The sequence below is a fragment of the Dryobates pubescens genome, chromosome 2 (assembly GCF_014839835.1).
Source record: "Dryobates pubescens isolate bDryPub1 chromosome 2, bDryPub1.pri, whole genome shotgun sequence".
Classification (NCBI taxonomy): Eukaryota; Metazoa; Chordata; class Aves; order Piciformes; family Picidae; genus Dryobates; species Dryobates pubescens.
Window position 1 is genome coordinate 49219192 of NC_071613.1, and position 17704 is coordinate 49236895.

Here is a 17704-nt window from a genome sequence, read left to right on the forward strand (position 1 = left end):
CAGGCTGTCCATCTTTCGTCTCGGGATTCATCTATGGGCTCTCACTTCACTAGATACTCCCCTTATTCCCCCCTCATACTCCCCCCCCCCCCCCCCCCCCCCCCCCCCCCCCCCCGAAAAAATAAAGGTGTGTTTTGTTTTTTAACAGCACCATTACACAGCTTTATTTTAATTAAGTTGATGCTCCTGAAGAGTGTCCTTAATCGACTGTTGTAGTAGAGCTTATATCAAAGTTAGCTCTGCAAGAAGAGGAATGTACAGACATTTTTTTCTCTGCCCTCTTGTTGCTTGTGTGTCAGGCTGGCTACTGCTCATAGAAACTTCCTGTGCACCACCAGAGCTCAATAACCCAGCAAACACTACCCTGCCAGAAGAGCTTTATCTTTCTCAGTCACATATCTTACTAACTCACACCGTGTTAAAACTCAGCAAGCACCAGAGCTGATGTGAAGGTGGAGGTGGATCTGCACTTAGAGAGCATGGAGCAGAGGCTCCAGGGGAACAGAAGAAACAAGAGCTCCCCTTTTTTTTTAAAGCAGTGAGTTACTTCATTTAGCTGTCAGGCATCCCTGTATTGTGCCAAAATTAATTGTTTCTGAGAACTGTGTGGATGGTGGTCCTCAAGAGCTAAGCAGTAGCTGTATGCAGTAATTCTATCTTGGTTAAACCCATAGTTTTTGTTAATGTCAGAATGAGATAGTTTTGATTGATATCTTTGCTTAAGGCATAAACGCTTCTCCCTTTCATCCTAACAAAGAAACACAAGTAACTTTTTGTGAGTTTCTGGTTGCTTGGGCAGATTGGTGTTTATTCTAATCACAGGAACCTGAAGGTTACGATGCTAATATAAATATGTTTATGTTGTGTTTAAATGTTTCGTTAAATAATTGAGCTGAAAAACAGCTGGGAAAGCTCTTTTGGGCAGTCTTTTATATAAGACATTTGAAAGATATATATATATATTTTATTTTATTTTTAGGGAAGGTCTTAATGTTTCTCAAAAACCATAACATTAAAATGAGTGCTTCCACATCCAAGGAAGGCTTGTATCACCCCCCTGCTAGATTTAAGGTTAGGACTGTTCCCACTTCTTACACTTAAGCTATGGAGGGAGGTGCTGCATGAAGCTGCTGTGTAAGTTATGGTAAGATGCCACTATTTGCTGGAGGATTTTTTGCTCATGCAGCTACTTCTGTAGCAGGTCTTTGAAATAACATGGAATCTGTGCAAACCTGAAATCTCCCAGCGGAAAACTAGGTGAATTTGCAGATACCTCTTGACTAGACAGTACAGCTTTTGATGAGGACAATATTAGTCGTTTCGTAGCAAAGGTAATTGTTGCTTAGTGCAGAGCTTCTTTTCTTCATTTTTTCCCCTTCCTAATACTTCCTCTCTGGGGAAGATTATCTTTATAATCCTGCTTCAAACAGAATAGAAATAAGTAAACCCAGCGTTGATTCTTCTTAGTTTAATGGAATACTGCATAAATAGAAAATAAAGTACCTCTGTGATTCCTCTGGGCCTGTGCACATCTATAAAGGAGTCTTCCTTTTAAGCAGAAGAATGCCAGCTCTGTGACTCCAAGCTAGGAGAATTAAGAAATAAAATGTAGTGAAAGCAAGCCAACAGCAAAGCCATGTAATTGTAGGTACCTTTTGTTAGATTAATACAGTCTGTTCTCAACTCTATCCTCACTGTTTGGAGCACTTAATTTGATCACAAAGATGGTTCTTGTAATTGTGAATGCTGGTCAGAAATCTTCTGTATTACAATCCTGTATTCATCTCCCCTGGGATTGTTTTTCTGAAAGACATGAAAGATTTTAGAAGTATGAAGTGTTCTAGAGATGTTTATGAAAAATGTAGAGGTGGCAGAGAGAATCAGTCTGTCTCTCTCACATTTAACATATGGAAACTATGTAAGAAATGTAACAAAACTGTACAATTTTTTCACGTATATGTAAACTGCTGGGACAAATTCGACAGATTCTACAGTTTTGCTGCCTGTCTCTGTACCTCTGTAACCCCTGCTGCTTCTTGGCCCTGTATCTCACCTGTCTTTCCTGTGGCTGCTGGCTTTCTGGTACTGGGAGAGACAAACACTACTTCCTGCTTTATATTTTAATGTGTTGATAGTTTTTGTGTTCTTTAAATTCTAAGGTAGATAACAGTACAAGTATGGTTTTCTGTGTACTGTTTCACATAAACTTGGTCTGGTTTCAGGGAGAGTACAGCTGGATAATTGAGTTCCAGCCTTTAGTGCACAGATAATAAAGTTAAAGCATCTGCTGAAGAGAAGTAGAGCTTTACATATAACTAGAACAAATGGTGAGAGCTAAGGCAAGGTGCTGCATACAGTCTGAGGTTTCCTGAATGACTTGAAACAAGTTTTATTGGGAATTTTGCACTGACTGATTTTTGACTGTCAGGTTATGGGGGTAAACTTAAAATCATAGTAAAAACGAGGTGAGTGGATATTGCCCACAACAAGGAATGCTCTAGACCTCTTCAAGAATTCCATTGAAATATCTGGTAAACCAAAGCCTGTTTAAGAAATTTTCCTTTTATCTTTTCATTGGCAATGTGTCCTGTTTGCATGTTGAATGTCATTTTCACTCCCACCTTTCTTAACTAGTTTCCTGCCCTGAACTTGTTACATATCTGCTATTTTCAGAGCTGTTGCTGGGTGGTGGGGGTTTTTTGACAGCTATTGCACCAATAATATCTTTAAAAAGAGCCCCCCCAAAAAAATCTCCTTCTTTTTTAAAATAAGAAGAATTTGTTTCCTCTGCCATGGGCAGGGCAAAGCTTCCTATCTCCATCTACACCGCCAACAAGAAGGAGATGGAAATCTTGATGCCTATTAGAGAAATTGGATTAAGCTGAGTAGATCCTGTTCCCAGAAATATCCTCACTCATTACAAGTCAATTTAGCAGGTTTGTATATGATGATTTCAAGTCAGAACCTGAAGCAGAGAACCCAGTGGTTTTCCATGTATCATGATTCAGGAAGCGTCTGTCATAAAACTCGGGGATGGCTTTGCTTGATGTCTTCCTTTTTATAACTTGTCCTCTGGGCAGTGCAAAAGAAAGCAATGGGAGCCCTGCACTGGCAGTCGTTCTGACTGAAAAGCATATGCCTGCATAGTACTAGTCTTCCATCTCACAGCTGATAAAAACAAATTTTCCTCTGAAAAGGGGCTTATACAGAGTAATTGCCTAGATAAAGTGGTTACCGCTTTTCAGAAAGAATTAACAGGATGAATTAGAATGAATAGTGGTGGTGTAGTGTTACCAGTATGGTGGAGGGGAAGAACATAGATTTCAACAGTGTTTAGATAGGGACAGCAATCTCCAAGGCTAAGCAAGATAAATATGTTACTCTTCTCTCTTACATACAAGTTCTTGTACTTCCTGTCTATTAAAGTAGATGCTTGTTGTCACCTGCAAAAGGGAACACATTTGTAGCATGAGTTTCAATCACTAAGTATGCCATTTTTCAAAATGGTGTTGTAGAGGGACAGGAGCTCTTAGCAAATTTGTAAGAATTAAAGAAAATGTCATGATTTTAATTAAAAGTATTGCTTTTGTGACTTGTGTAGGAAATAGCAATACAATGACACTTAATTTCTAAGATTATATTTGCAATTGGACATAAATGTAGGTATGTGGGGTGTTTTTTCCCTGTCTTCAGCCTAATCTTATTTAGACATTTCTCTCAGTACACTACAAATCATATGTCAGTCTACAAAATCAAAAGGCATCTCTATTCAAGTTTTGTTTACAGTAAAGGTTGTTAATCTGAGCTTCTTCACAAGTCTTAAATCACTGTCTGCATTGTCTGGAAAAACTAACTCAACAAACAAACAGTGCTGCATATCCTTTGTTGCATTTCTGCACCTTTTATTTCCAGCGTGTTCTTTCATCTGTAATCCTTTCCCCTCCATTGGATTCAGTGAATAGGGTTTTTTATAGACCTAAATCACAGCCTGTCTTTTATCTTTCTTTTCCATACTCTTTTTTTTCAGCAAGAATTTAGACAAAATGTCTATACTATGTCTTACGTCTTGTCAAACTGTGTATTGCAGACTACCCTAGGTGATCCTGCTCTGGCAGGGGGGTTGGACCCGATGATCTCTGGAGGTCCCTTCCAACCTCTAATGTACTGTGATACTTCAGATCTATAAAAGTAATGGTAGGCAGGCTTTAATCTCACCTGCAAGGAAACTTAGACGTTTGTGGGGCATTGTGCTGCTGTTGTGTGCCGTGCAGTTTTCTCAGTCATACCAAGGGAGAGTAGTTCAGCACGGTTAGGTGCTCTGCTCAGAGTTCTAACTACTTACAATGAGTTAAGATACTGTGGAACTCAAGGAAGAGATGTTAAATGCTGTACACTGTTTAAATGCTAATTTAAAATTCTTCCTGGTCAAATCTGTTTTGCAGGCTTTATTTAGAGGGGGGGGGAGAAGTATGCCATTCTTTGTGTGCGTACCTTCTGAAGTGTGACTTTCTGCTAGTTTCAGGATTGTTTTGCAGGAAGGAATTGCAGTATCTTTGTGTACATGAGCCAATTTGAATCCAAGCTGGTGATACTGTTCTGGAATGTAGAGAATATAAAGTATTTGCTTTCTTTTGTTTCATGTTAAATTCTACTTCCTATCTGAAGTTCTAGAGGTTGTTTGTTTTTTTTTTTTTCCAAACAGGATATAGCCTTTTTTCCTCTGGTCAACTCAATGTTACATTTAGCTAGCTTTCTGTTACATTATGTTAAACTCTTTGTTTTAATAAAACATTAAAACTGATAAGAGGCTGGGCACTGTCACAGCCTGACCTTGTAGCTGCTTTATTGTTTTCTAGTGATCTCATACTGCAAAATACTTAACATGCTTTCAGGCTTTTCCAGCCATGATTTAACTTGGAGACATCAAAGATCATGATGTGACTTGTCTTTCCATCCTTTCTTTCTACATGTAGTGCAACTCTTCATTCTGAAGAACAGTTTAGAGCAGGTTCTTCACCTGTATTGATTAAAATCATGTGTTTATAACCATGGTGTAAATGTCTTGTTTGTTTCTTAATTTCACTTCAAACAGTTCCAATGTTTTTTCACTCATATTCTCAAAACATTATTTTAATCATCATGCTACCTGGAAATTAAGTAGCTCAGCTGTGGTGATAGAAGGTATTCTTGATGTTTGTCATACTTTTTACTGTTTTTAATAAGCATCTGGTTAGTTTTGTGGAGTGTAATGCAGAGATACTTTTCAGCCCTTTTATCTCAGTGTATCTTTCACAGGCTTGAAAGAGTTATTTGTGGGTTTTGCTTTAGGATATTTTTGATGTGTTCATGGGTTACATTTTGCTTGCTATTAGAAGTCTGTTGTTGTTTACCACTTTAAATGCACAGTACTTTGTAGGTAGTGACATTACTTCTCAGAAAAGCAAATCTGAAAAAGAGGGAAGCTGGAACATTGTTACTTCTGCAGAAATTTTTTAATTCTTATTCAAGGGCAGTTACTTTGTTAAATGAAATAAAATTGCTTTTTCTAATTCAGGTTACCAGAATTATGTATTGTGTTTGTAGGTTAACTGACAAAGAGGAAAATGCTGTTATACTAAGAGGGATTTGTGTGTTTTCGTGGTGTATTCCTCCTCCAAACCTGCTGGGCTGCTTATTTCAGACCCTTCTGGAAGACACCTGCTTGTTTGCAGAAACAGTTTCACTAAGAATGCTAACAAAATGTTTATTATGACTACTTTTTAACTCTGTAATATAGAAAAATGTGATTATTGCTAGATAAAGCAAGTAGAATCATTAGATGTGACTAATGCAGAGTTTTTTGGGTGTTACCATGTTCCCTCCCCTCTCACCTCAAGTAAAACTATCATGTATTTCCTTTGTTGATTTTTAGGCATTCCAAAGGGATGTTCTTGCTGATTCAAGGCACCATAGTTCTGTCCAGGACTCTACACTGGGGATAAGGACATGGGACGACTCCTGCCAGATTCCAGATGGTTCATTGCAGCTAACATCTTGGTTGACAACTGTGAAAAGGAACTTGAGATTTTTTTATTTTATTTTTGTGGGAGACCACAATCCCCAAACTGTACAACACATCAGGTACTAAATCAGATACTTGATTAGGCTTTTTCATGATCTTATTTAATCATTACCATTTTCTGTGGATGACTTATTCTTTGTTTCTTTCAAGAAATGGCAGAATTCTGTTTTTACATCTTGCACTGTATATGGGTAATAACAAAAAGTTGTATCTTATTTCTTAGGGGAAATTGGGGTGGTTCTGTTATATCTTTAATCATTAGAGTTATCTTTACAGTATTTAAAAGTAGTATTATAAATTATAATTACTTATAATGGTTGTTATTACCATAATTACCAAAGCTGTCTTTTTATTGCTTTTGAGAGAGTGCTTTATTTTTATTAAGACTAGCTTCACTACATTTAGTAGGTAAGATACTTCCTGCACTCAGAACTTGTCCATTTGTTGTCTGGCAACCAGGAAATTTAAAGGTTTTAATGAAATTTATGAAGGTTTGCACACTTAATGCATTGTGATTTAATCCATTTTACACTGTTGGAAATTAGTTTCATTTGGAGGATCTGAATGCTCAGGTGTTTGTTTAAAAACAAAAGAGGGAAAATATGCAAGTGTTGTCCTATAGGATAGCTGTTAGTTCTCATTACTGTAGATGTTTGTTGCTTTAAGCCTTTTGACAAAAGTGGTTGAAAAGAAATTGATCACTCTTTCCCTCTGATATAAGACAGGAAAACATATAACAGGAGGGGGAATGCTTTTTGCAGCAAAATCATGGTTCTTTTGGGTAGCTGTTTAGGTATGTAATTTTTAAATGTTATTTAAAATTACTCAGTGGTCCACTTTTTCTTTGTCCTAAAGGTTCCATATTTCTTGTAGAGTTTTAAAATAATCTTTTCTAATGAGGATGTCTGATATTCTTACTGTAAAAGATGAAAGTGATGCAATGAAGGGTTCAGAAGCTGAATTTAAAGGTACAGACCCAGTTGAAAACCTTATAAAATCAGGAAGTCAGGAGCAGATTCAAGTGGAAAAGGATGAAAATTGTCCTGACAGCAAAACCAATATGCCGGTAAGAAGTTTTTTCACTGTATTTTTCACTGGTGTATCATGTTAAATGAGTCTGTCTTTCTCATGCTGCTCTTGTATGTGTCCTTGGTACAGGTCAAGAAAACTTGACTGGAAGCAAGTAGGATAATTATTGCTTCCTCTCCTCCTTCTCATTTTTATTTGCTGCCCCACATCTCATTTATATTCATGTAAATGTGACTTAGCTGTTTTTGTTTGAATTAGCAGTTTTCATGGAAACCAATTTGTCCAAATTTCTGTTTTACTGAGTGCCTGTGCGGAGTCTTTTCATTGTAGCAGGGCAAGGAGCAAACTCGGCAGTCAAACTTTTTGCTGCTGCTAATCGTGGCAGAGCTTCAGAGACTGGACTGTGTTAAGAGTACAGTACATAGTAATAGTGTGGCATGACTGAAACGCTGAACTGTTGAGTATTGCTTGCCTGAACTAAGCACTACAGCACAGCTCAGCATGTCTACCCTGAGTTGGGGTGACCAGACTAGGGCTCTTGAGCTGTATGCAGCTTACAGATGGCTGAGATGTAAGTTTTACAGCAGAGCTGTACAGCAGAAGGCTGAAGTGATCAGATGTAGGTAATCCAGATCCCCAGATGTCAGAGGAATCAAATCAGCGGAGCTCCAGAGGTCTGGATCCTGCCCTAGCCACCAGTAGGAGGTCCCTTACCACAGGTGGAGTGAGCTGGTGAGCTGTCATCCTGTCTTGCCTCCTAGCTAGTACTTCCTATATGTTCTCTTTTCCTCTGTTCTTCAGTGGATGACAGTTTTGATACATGATTTATTTGGTATACAAGCTTAGGCAGTCCTCCTGCACACGCTAAGGAGATGATGCATGTAAATGAATGGCCTTAGCAAGGTGGGAGGTGTGTAAAGAAATTGTACCAGAAATTTTGAGTGATAAGGAGGCAAGAGGAATAGTATGAAAATATCCTCTGTTAGAGGAGAACACACCAATACAAATTGCTTAAGAATACATGGCAACAAATTTAATGCCTCTGAGGTGTAGTTGTGCAGTTAATGTTTTATGGTCAAGAATCCTGTAACATGGATCTCTTTAACGTGGGGCAAATCAACTAAATCCTGGCTAAGGCTGCCCACTTGGTCATTGATAACTTAGATAAGGCAAGGAGTTAAGGAAAGCAACTGAACATTTTCTGGCACAACCTAGAAAATGGCAAATTTCTTAGCGAAAACACAGCAGCTTGTGCTTGACAAAAACTAGTCTTCTGTAGGAATTTCAATTTTGTGGATTAGTAATAAACTATTTTCTGGTAAAAATCCCATCTGGGATGTAGGGTGTGACAGTATTCTCTTGTGGGTTGCAAAAACAGGACAGTAGCTTATCAGATTCCTGATATTAAGAATTGAGTAAAGGTTATTTTGGGAGTAATTTTGTTCAAGACTGACAATTCAATATTCCACTGAGTGAAGTAAGTTCTATTGGTATGTTAAATTACTTCCAAATAAATCTTGTAGACCACTGTAATAACAATACCATTTCACACTTTAATAGCTGCAGGCTTTATTAAAGCTGGTGTCAGTGTAAAGAGATAATTTTATGGAAAAAAAATAAATCATTAAAATACTTCTGTAACATAGGAGAAACAATTGCTAGTGAAGGTCTGGTAGATGTTACAGCTGAGGTGGTAGCTGTTTGGTTTTCATTGAGCCTCAAAAAAAATTAAGGTTTATTTCTTTTCATGCAGTTCAGTAACTTTGAAAAATCTCATTCACATTTTTTTCATTCAACAAATTTTAGTGTGGAAAATTCTATGAGACTCAAGTGCGAATCACCTTTCCTGTGAACTAGTGCTGCTGTGTAGTCAGACCTAGTCCAGAGAAACAAATCTTTCAGTGCTGTTAGTGGCTGTGGGCTTTGGCAAGGGGGTTGCTTGCTTCATTTTATTCTTGTACAGGAGTAATAGAAGACAGCTGAAATGATCATCTGGCATACACAAGATGAATTGAACAACTGTGTAATGAAGGCTGTTTGATGGTGACAGCTTTATTGTCATCTTCATTTAGTGCTGATATGAGTGTTGTGTCCAAGAGTCTCCATCACAGTGTGTAACATTGCTGTTACACAAGTAGTATAATTAAAACCATGAGGTTTTAGGTTGAAGATACTCATTTCCAGTCTGATAAGAAGGCAGTTAATTACAAAGTATATCCTTGTTCATGGAAGCCCTTTGCAACAATTGAGGTCAGTAGAAGTTAATGTCAGCTGTACTGTGGTAGCTGCTAGTTGAAATGTGTCATACACTTGAGGCCTTTTCGCTGGTAGCGTGTTTTATGCTATAACAAAATCCAAAAATTTTGTTCTGTCTGTGGGAAACAAAATTTCTGGGAACAGCAAAGTAGTTATCAAGTTCTTAACTTGATGATGAAATAGTGTGACCAGTGAAATGTCACTAGATGTGCTTCATTTTTTCCTGTAGTGGTGGGAAGAATAGCAAAGAATTTGCTGAGAAATATTAGAGAATATTATCAGAATCTTACTGGAATTTTTGTTGTGTTCTTTTGTTTACTGTTTGAGTAGCTCAGAGAATGGCTTGTAGGTTGGAGTTGAATGGGGTTTGGTTTGGCTTTCCAAGCAAGTAGTTAGTTGCTTGATAGGTTTTATACCTATGAACATGCTATAATAATATTCCTGAGTGTAGTTACCACTTGATAGCTATGTTCTTAATTACCCATTTCTTAGTTGGCTGTAAAGAATCACCATGATAGGTTTGAATTCAGGTATGTTTCTGGATCTTCACAGTCCCAGAAACTGGTCATTATATTTTGAAGTCTAACTTATGGCTCTAAAGTGCAGATTCTTTTGGGATGTTGTGTATTGCTGTCTTATACACTGTTGGAGGCACAACATGAACAAGAAAAATATCTTAGTATCTGAGTCCATGGCTAGCACTCCCAGTTTCTTTAAGCAGTGCAAGAGCAGGGTCTGTGGCTTGCCTTTCTCACTAGAAGGACTGTTGTTAGAAAGTTAACTTGTTGGAAAATATGTACAAAAAATTAAACAGCCTGGGTTTATCTTGCAAGATAGTGCTATTAGACAGATTCTTATTCAATTTTTAACTTTTTTTTTTTTGTTTAAACAAAACAACAACAAAAAAAATTAAGATCTCCATAACAATTTACATTGGCTTATGTATAAGCCAGAAAAGGAGATTTGTTCTTATTCAGGAATCCATAGTCTTGAATAATAAAAAAATCTGCACTGAAAAAAGAATCATTAATAAGTAGATCTTTGATGGGATGGTGGTTTGCCAAGGCAGTAAAAGACTGAGTAGAAAGCAAGCTGCATATTGCTACTTATCAGGAAAAGTACTTGGAAGCTGTGGAGAGTAAAACTAACAGTACCAACAACAACAAAAAAAGCCCCACAGAGGATGGAGACTGATGTATGAATTCAGGAGTTGTGTGCACCTGCTGTGTGATATGGGTGAGGTAAATGTATTACATTAGGATAATTCTGGTTTGGATTTCTGCTAATTAAGCAAATACCTCTGTCCTCTGGAGGAATTAATTTTTTTTGCATTTGGCAACTCGGTATCTCTCTCTTTCTACAAGTTTCTTCCTTCCATACCAGTACAAACCTTTGTTTTCTGCCTCTGTTCCACAGCTTGAGTTCACAGAAGTCTTCCTTTGCCTCCTACCCAGCTGTTTTGGTCTTGGTAGAATTTACCTGTCTTGGTCTCCAAAATATGCAACTTAATACTTTTTAATAGGTAATAATCAGGCATATTGTGTTTAATTAATTTTGAACTGTTGAAAATGGCTCTGTACCCAGTGATGAAACTATTTTTCCATCACTTGTTCTCTATTGTGTCATGAAAATTATTGTCACTACTCGCTGGTACTGGACAGTGAGTAACCATAGACCTTCTTTCCTTCACTGTTACAAAGCTATCTGTAGTTGTTAGGATTGTAGCCCTTAACTGGATTTTAAATCAAGGCCTAGTTTAGAAGGGGAAGGACTGAATGTCCTTAGAACAACCTTTTTTCAAGTCTGTCATGTCATTCTGGTTCTCCAAAATGCCCAAATGGTACTTCAGGAATGGTACTTCTCAATAAACCTTTCACACTTCTTAGTTTGCTATCTTGTACCTGACCTATTTTTACCCAACTTGTTTTAGGGAGCATAGTGCTGATAGAAGCAGGCATATACCAGCTCCAGATCTTTACTTGGCATTTAATGTATGTGATCTGTGGATGTAATTAGGAGAAAATAGAATAGGCAAATGCTCCTACTGGGTACGTATGATTATATGCATTTGGTAAACTCTTAATTCCCATTTGTAGGTGGAAATGAAGAATAGTAGTTGGTTTTAAAAGTTGTTGTTTTTAAAAGACAACCCCCTAATTGTTGTTTTCGTTATGCAGTTGTTTGGAATACTTGCTTTTAAATAGTCTTGAAATCATGCCCATAATGACATTAAGTGGGGCATAAACTTATTTTTAATCTTGCTTTCATTAACGCAGTGTTTTCTCAAGTCTTCCAGAGCTGCAAATACAAAGAAATTGCTTAATTTGCAGTCACAAAGAACTGCATATTCTAAAGTAGCTATAATTATTTTTCACAAGTGCAGAACATAAAGATGATCTATAGGAGCAAAACTTAGTAAATGCAGAGAAATTAGAACAGAGATAGAATTGACAGACCTGAAGAGAGAGAAAATGTGGATTAACAGTTGGTATATGATTTTTGTCCAAGAATGGAACTATGCCAAATTATTTTCACATTCTGTGAGTGCAGTTACTGTTGGTATCACAGGACTTTGGATTTTGTATTTCCAGGAGGAGACCTGACATTGTAGGGCTTTTCTCTCATCAGCTGTGCCTGTAGTGCAGCCATACCAGATTTTATTCCTGTGCTTACCTGTCAAGTGCATGGTTTTTATTCCTTGCATCTAGAGCTGTATGTGTGAGCTTGTATTTCAGTCATGCAGAAAACCAGGGCATCTACCCCAACAAAGGATTATTTGGCAGGGTAGTTGCTCCTAAATATGATGGGTGGCATACTTACCTCATGTGTGACTTGGAAGTTTGAATCATTTCAAGTCAAGGGAGAATCTCCATCTTACAGTGACTCCCCAGTGTTAATAGTGTTGCTTTAGTCCCTAAAATCTGTCAGGTGCTCATGACATTCAGTGCTATGGTATTCAAATACCTTATCCTATCCTAAATATTGTATATTGCTTCAATTAACTCACCATAGGTTGCAAACACCTATACTTTAAAAAAAAAAAGGCAGCATAATTGGACAGTGTCAATAGGGTTGGCTTTTCCAATGTTGAAACACAACTGTAAATTCGACAAGATAAATGGGAGATGAGATACAGCCAGGGGAGGTTTAGGCTGGATGTTAGGAAGAAGTTCTTCATAGAAACAGTTATTGGCCATTGGAATGGGCTGCCCAGGGAGGTGGTGGAGTCGCCGTCAGTGGAGGTGTTTAGGAAGAGACTTGATGGGCTGCTTGGTGCCATGGTTTAGTTGATTAGATAGTGTTGGATGACAGGCTGGGCTCAGTGATTTCAAAGGTCTCTCCCAACCTGGTTTATTCTATTCTAAAACACTTACCATGACTGAAATCTGAAAAGCACATTAATTTTAAACATTCTTACTAGGAAATCAGATTTGACAGTAGATTGTTTCCTTTTCAATATCTCAATTAAATTTCAAGGCATTTGCTTCACTTTATCTGGCATGAACAAACGTACTTAAGTTTTAGCTGCAGTGGATTCCCAAGTCTTTACTGAGGTGAGGAGATAAGTGCTTTGCACGGATCTTAATTAAATTTAATTATGATATAGTTCCTGCTTCCCAGCAACAGTGTCTTCTCTTGTCTTGATGGGTTTTTTAAACCACTCTTTAAAATAATTGAAATATGTCTTATCTAATTAGCCAGCAGTAACTTAGGTGTAAAGTTTTAGTCAGCAGCATTAGAAGTTCTGTTTGGATAGTTTAAAATGTTTCATAGCTAATGCCCCCTCTTCTCCTCACACCCTCTAAAATGGAGACTCTCTTTCCAGTTATATACTGGCTTCAAAGCTTCCAAATTGCCCTAGTGTGGATTTTTTAAATTTTTTTTTTCTTACTGTTTTGACAGTGAGCTGAGGATTCCACTTGCAGTGCTCATTTGATTTTAAGTTTACACTACTTCACTGAACCTGCCTGATACAATAGATACGAGGCTGGGAAATCATCCAGTTAATGTAAAGTTTAGTAGTTTGGTTTAACAGTAACTTTGCCAGGGGTGTGCATAGTGCCAGCTTTCAGTGTAGACAGAAAAAAACATTTTGCAATTAATAGTAAAACTCAAAGTCTCTGTGTTGTTCCAGGTATGAGAACATTTGAACTGTCTTTGTTGCTCAAAATCCCAGCAGGCTTCCTTTGAAAAAATGATGAGCTCAGTTACTTTTCAGTGCTGCTATTTAAAATCCTGTTATATCGTGAAATGTGTTCAAATGAGCTCTCCTTCTGCTGCTCTTCAGCTAAACTGGCACAATATCCAAAAAAGACATTTGGGACTTGAGGAAAATGAGAGAAATAGTAGTTCTGCCTTTACATGGTTGAACCCTTTACTGTAGGTTAGGCGTTCTTTTTAGTAACGTGTATGTCCTACTAAGAAATTAAGGCACTTGATAGGCATCTGCTCCTAGGAGCCATGGGAGGGAGAGCTGTCTTCATGAAATTTTCAAATGGAGCTTTTATTTAGTTTCTTTCTGAAGGAATGCTCCTTCCATGAAGCAGGAAATAGTGTCCACTAAACAGCATTTGAAATTCTATTAAATTACATTACCAATATTACTTTTCCCTTTCAAATACTAGGACTGTGCTCAGTAAAACCAATTAAAAAACCAGTTCTGTTAGAGGCTTGCCTATTGATCAGTTTTAGTTCTGCAGTGAAGCCATTACTTAGACTGTTAGGCCACTACAAGTGCTTCTACTCCTGTGTAACTGTCACAGGGGGTTGAGTTAGCTATAACAATGCTTCTAAGAAATTGTTAAACACTTGTGCTGATTCAGGCATACTGCAGTAAAATTCTGGTAATGCTTTTTCTTAAAAGAAACAATAGTAATAGAAAGGATCTGGGAGGAGAAAGCAAATTAAGGCACAATAAGTTAGTAAACTAAAGGACAAAAAAATTGGCCAGTGTTGTATTTTTAAATTCACTTTCATAAATCCTAAGATTTAATAAAAAAGCCTGCATGCTCTCCTGGTAGAGCTAGTGGTGTTTCCTTGGGGGTTTTGCTTTGGGGTTTTTGGTTGCTGTGGTGTTGTGGGTTTTTTTGCACCGCCCCCCTTTTCCAGGTAGATTTCAGGAATAGGAAGAAAATGTATAAAAACAGTGTCATGTTTCCAAGGAAATTAGGACATGAGAATTTAAACTGTAGGAGCTGGCTGAGAGAGTAAACTGGTTGGATCTTACTGAATGAGAATACCGCTTGCTTCCTGTTAAATTTCTGTAATACCTGTTCTTGATAAATGAAGCACAATGGAAGTGGGAGAGCATATAATCCTTCAGCCAAAAGCACCTGCTGTTCTTTTCACAGATTTGACCGTCATGTCAGTAATAACGGTTAAAGCTTTCTCTTCTACAGACTTTTGCTTTAATAAAACTGTACTCTTAAGTTTAATATAAACCTTTTCTGTTGTGCCTATCATTCAGCGGCCAGTGCAGTCTTTTGGACAGACAGCAAAAAGGTCGAAGGTACAGTAGCCTTGTGTGCTGGCATGCTAAGGAAGCCCTTCATGCTTGATGAAGCTTTGTTACTTTGTGAAAAGTGCCTTTAGTTTTATTTTTTGGCGTTGAAGCGTTGCTTTATTTTGTTGGATTTTTTTCTTTTGTCTTGCCTAGTTGTCTGCTTTTGTGGTTTGCCTTTATATTTTTGGTGGCTTTGTTGTGATGGAGAGAAACACTTTCCCAAAGATTTTATTTACTTTTCATTAGATGTGCTCTATTGTGCTGACAGTGGCTTCAATAGCTGCTATTGCTTGGGTATTTTCATCCTAAAGGAAATGACCTATTCTGTTGAAAATATTTGAAGTGCCGTTTTCAGCCATTTTATTTTACATAAAATGAATGGAAAAATCATGGCACAGTGTGTATTTATATTTTTATTTTTTTTATATATAAGCTATAGTTTTTAATTTTACATACTTTCCTTTAGTCAAACACAAAGTTAAAATTAGTTCGGAGCCTTGCTGTATGTGAAGAATATCCACCACCTCCCACAGCTGAAATATCACAGGACCTCCAGGTAAAAATCACATTACTGAAGTTTCTGAAACAATTTGAAGTAACTTACTGTTCAAAAGAAAATCTTTTGGGTATTCTATAAATATGCAGACACCATATTATTTTAATTTTTTTCTGATAGGGCTGCTGATATCAGACAATTTGCTGCTTTTGGTTTTTTGAGCTATAACTTGATAGCCAGGGAATAAGAGGGGTTTTGTTAGTTATTTTAGCTTTCTAATGTTATAGTGCACTTGAGGCAGTCTTCAACTGTCTGCCATCAGTAATACAAAAATTGTGATTAATGTGTAGCATAATTTACTGGCTTTTAAAGTTTAGAACATTTGAAGAGTTGTAAGATCTGGTGTTTTAACAGAATTCCTGCATATTAGTCACAATTTCTAGTATTTTTATTCATGTATGCCTGAGGTATGTCAGAAGACTGATAGAGCACACTTAAACTAGTTCCTAAATGCTGGACAAAATATGTAAAAATACATTAGACAATTTAAAGAAAAATCTCTTTCCAAAATTTACCTTTATCCCAGTCTGCATTTCCAGAGCAAAATGCTGTTACCTTTTTTAGTTCTATGCATGAATGAAGAGCACAAAATGCATAAAGTACACGGACTTTATTTTGCTGTTACTTGCAAAGCTTCTGAACTGTATTTTTGTGAAAAGCATCCCTTCTCTTCAGCAGAAAGAACCAGCAGAATACCAGAATTTTGCTAAGGGCGTGGTAATTCAGTTTTGGGGAGGGAGTGAGGTTGAGAACTTGTGTAGTTTTTAGTAAAGCTAAGTGAAATTTTCTAAGGTTGAAACACAAAGTATACCCATGTTTGTGCCTTGGTTTTTTCTTTTCTTTTTTTTTTTTTTTCCCCTTGGGAACATGAGAAAATAGTGTTTTTCATAGTCTTTCTCTAATAAACCAGTATTTGAAGAACTGACTAGATGCATTTTGAAACTGAGCCTGCTAGTGTGATGAAAGTCTAAGCTGTTCTTAGAGTGGTATAGGCTGCACAACAAGGGATTGTATTTTAAGAAACAAAATTAGCTGTGAGTTTTCCTTAGAAACAGTAATTTAGGAAAAAAACACATTATGAAAGGCAAGGCAAGTTGAAGACAAGTGGAATTTCTTAAAAGTTCTCATGCTGGAGTGCACATCCTGTGGGGCACAGGTCTTCCATTACCCAACTTGTACAGGCAATTTATTCACCGGTTTTGCTTTCTTTCTCAAAGAGTCTGCGGGAAATGGTATGGAAGAGTTCTTCTCTAAGGACTCTAATCATCTGCTGGCTGTCTACAGCACCACCCTTGAAGCACAATGTGTAGGTGTTAATTATGCTTGGCATGTGTGGGAGGTCCAGTGGCTAGTTGAAGTGAGTGGACTATTTTGCACAGCCCACTCTGGCAGCACAAGAATAACTTCTGATTGCTTACCCATGCTGGAAAAATCACTGTTCTGTTGTCTCACTGATTGCAACAGGAAGAGTTAAGAATAAAATTCAGGGTGAAGTTGCTGATAGTATGTGAAGAGCCCCAGTTTTTAATGACTAAAAAGTGTTAGCTTTGATAGGATGAAAAAAAGATAGGAAATAGTGTAAGTTTTCAGATTAACTGTAGTCTTAGCTGTGACTGTCAGTCACTGCTTCCACACTAGTGTGTAAAGCAGCTTTCAGCAACGTAAAGCTTCCTAGGCACATGCAGGTGTAAAAGTCACTTACCAAGTTAGTGCTGCCACTGCTGGCTTCTTCTCCTTGGGAGGCTATAATGAAGGAGATTGATGTTGACAGATCAGAGAAGTTCTTAAGCAGATGAGTTTCTTCTCTGATATACTTGTTTATATTTTCTTGAGCAACTGCTGAGAAATGTAGAGAAGAGCTCACAAATTTTTAAGCCTTACTTGTTAAAAAGCACTGGCAACCCTTTACAGAAAGGTGCTAGGAAAGTACAAACTCACCAGTTTATTGCAGGAGGAAGACTGTAACTGATTTGTTTGATTTGTATCCTTGTTAATACACTGACTACTCTCTTGTGATCATTTGTTTAAATATTAGGTGCTGGGCTTGTTCTTACTTTGTGTGTTCTAATATCAAGTACAAACACTAACAAGGATGATCCATTTCTGCTCCTTTTAAAGAAGGGCTGTTTCCCTGTCAATGATGGCTGTTATTATGGGTAACAAGTAAATAAACTTTCCAAAGATTGAACTTTCTGCAGCAAAATAAAACAAGGAGGAGGAGTCATGGACAAAGACAAGCGTCTGTAATGTTAGTTTATAGTGAGTTGTATAAATTCAGGTTGTTGATGGTTTTAGAGGA

At 37.4% G+C, this 17704-nt stretch overlaps 1 protein-coding gene across 12 annotated transcripts in view; it reads left to right on the top strand.

The window, feature by feature from the left end:
* R3HDM1 (R3H domain containing 1) overlaps positions 1–17704 on the top strand; it is an 83271-nt gene that overhangs the window by 25761 nt on the left and 39806 nt on the right. For 9 of the 12 annotated variants that reach the window (XM_054177096.1, XM_054177089.1, XM_054177150.1 and 6 more), the window contains exons 2-5: positions 5912–6120; positions 6917–7127; positions 14814–14855; positions 15316–15405. In XM_054177096.1, the coding sequence (XP_054033071.1) occupies positions 6957–7127; positions 14814–14855; positions 15316–15405 (303 nt within the window). In that variant the 5' untranslated portion in view covers positions 5912–6120; positions 6917–6956. The remainder of the gene's footprint in view (positions 1–5911; positions 6121–6916; positions 7128–14813; positions 14856–15315; positions 15406–17704) is intronic. The other 3 variants (XM_054177139.1, XM_054177168.1, XM_054177105.1) reach the window with 2 other exon arrangements.